General features: G+C 52.5%; 1 protein-coding gene across 2 annotated transcripts; it reads right to left on the reverse strand.

Annotated features, from left to right (window-relative positions):
• Nucleotides 1-12: 12 nt before the first annotated feature.
• Nucleotides 13-1,155, reverse strand: LOC119345035 (ribosomal protein S19, mitochondrial-like). Of its 2 annotated transcripts, XM_037615275.1 has the most exons (4): nucleotides 969-1,155; nucleotides 791-846; nucleotides 387-700; nucleotides 13-265 (listed from the first exon to the last, which is right to left on the reverse strand). In XM_037615275.1, the coding sequence occupies exons 1-3, from the start codon at nucleotides 1,050-1,052 to the stop codon at nucleotides 412-414; spliced, it is 429 nt and encodes a 142-aa protein (XP_037471172.1). In that variant the 5' UTR covers nucleotides 1,053-1,155; the 3' UTR covers nucleotides 13-265; nucleotides 387-411. The 2 variants fall into 2 exon arrangements, with proteins under 2 accessions (XP_037471172.1, XP_037471171.1); XM_037615274.1 differs by having other exon boundaries at nucleotides 13-700.
• Nucleotides 1,156-1,710: the final 555 nt, after the last annotated feature.

Consider the following 1,710-nt stretch of genomic DNA (forward strand, 5'->3'; position numbering starts at 1 on the left):
GTGATTCAAGTGCTTGTGCTTCAACTACGCCCTCATCCCACCGTCCTTGAACCCACCTCAACAGTTATGAACAAAGTGAGATAAACAGCTGGGCAAGTGACAAAGAGTAAGTATTGTCTAGAAAGGCCCCATGATCTTTGCAACCGTAGATGCACATCACATACATAGTCTGACATATCACATACAGTTTACAAAGAGATGTAGCTCACTATTCACAACTCAATTGCACAGCAAGGAGAATTCACTTTATAATTTCCGCCTGCAACTGAAGGAAGGAAATTTCAGGATAACAAAAGAGCCTTACAAACAATGCTGCGGGTAAACTTTGTGCAGTATATATAAGCTGATATCCAAATTCATTTCTAACAACAATATCGTAATCTCACCTTTGACGCAGCACATTCCCTTTTCTTACTTCTTCTTGCCCTTTCCTTGACCGCCGGCCTTCCCCGTGATGGCCCGATGAGGCCTCCGTCTGCGCGTGAAAGCAAACTCCCCGAGCTTATGGCCGACCTTGCCTTCGGTGATCTTGCAACGGACATGTGTCTTGCCGTTGTAGATGAGCACGGAGGAACCGACGAACTCCGGCAGGATGGAGGACCTGCGGGACCAGATCTTCCTGCCGTTCAGATTCTCCCTATTGTTCTTAATTCTTTGCAGGAACGCATCGACGAACGCCCCCTTCCATAGAGCCCTTGAGCTGCACGCACACAGCAGGGCGTACATTCGGTTCAATGTTGAGCAAGCAAGACTGACATAGATGTGCGGACCAGCTAGCGTTGACCGTTACCTGAAAGCACGAGTCCCCGAGAGCAGCGGAGACGCGGCGTGCTGGGCCCTGGGCGCCTGATCAAATCGCGCGGTAGAACAAACGAACAAACCAGATTAAAATCGGCACAGGAACAACCAGCGGGTAAGAAAGATTTGGATTTGAGCAAGGAGCAAGAGAGTTGGAGGGGAGGCGGCACCTGGGAGATGGTCGCGGCGGTGGCCGCGGGGAGGGCGTGGCCGGACCTGGCGAGCCTGGAGGCGACGAGAGAACGAATCGACATGGCTGCGCTCAGGCGCGGGATCGGCTCCCCGCAGGCGGGAGCGGGCGGCGGCGGGCGAGTCCTCAAAATCCGTCGCGGGGAAAGGGAAAAGGAACGGCACCTAGGGGCGTTTGCGTCATCTCGTTTTTCATCTCCTTTCCATTCATCTCGTCACTTCGGTCTGCTTTGGTCCAGCCCTTATCGAGGGCAAAACTAAGAATTCATGGAGAAAATTACACGTTTTGTCCTTGAAAAAAAATTCTTTGACGCACCATGATTAATTTGGTCATGCAACTCGAGAAACACTACGATGTGAGTTTTACACATGCGAATACATAATCCCTTCGCTTTTGCGGATAACCCCTTGCTTTTTGCGGAAACAATCCGTGCTCCCCCGGTCCAAGCGCCCTGCCACCCGGTTTCCGAACCCACTTGTCATCCTCCCGTGCGGAGTAGTCAAAGTGATACAACCTTATTCAGTAAGCCAGCCGCCTCCACTCCATCACTCCGAGCTCGCCCAAATCCGCCACCCTTCGCACCCTCGCCAATTGATCTGCAGTCGTTGCCTTCCACTCTCCAATCCGCAATGGAGATCACTCATCCGCTGGCACAACTCCTCGTTCATGTGGCTGTCAGCGATGCGGTGAAGCTCTCCCCTCTGCGCGAGATATGCTCGTGG

This window comes from Triticum dicoccoides, unplaced genomic scaffold (assembly GCF_002162155.2).
Source record: "Triticum dicoccoides isolate Atlit2015 ecotype Zavitan unplaced genomic scaffold, WEW_v2.0 scaffold200077, whole genome shotgun sequence".
Lineage (NCBI taxonomy): Eukaryota > Viridiplantae > Streptophyta > Magnoliopsida > Poales > Poaceae > Triticum > Triticum dicoccoides.

Coding starts and splice junctions, on each gene's coding strand:
- LOC119345035 (XM_037615275.1), bottom strand. CDS start 1,052: ATGTCGATTCGTTCTCTCGTCGCCTCCAGGCTCGCCAGGTCCGGCCAC. Junction 847..968: donor CCGCCGCGACCATCTCCCAG/GTGCCGCCTCCC, acceptor CGATTTGATCAG/GCGCCCAGGGCCCAGCACGC. Junction 701..790: donor TCGGGGACTCGTGCTTTCAG/GTAACGGTCAAC, acceptor GTGTGCGTGCAG/CTCAAGGGCTCTATGGAAGG.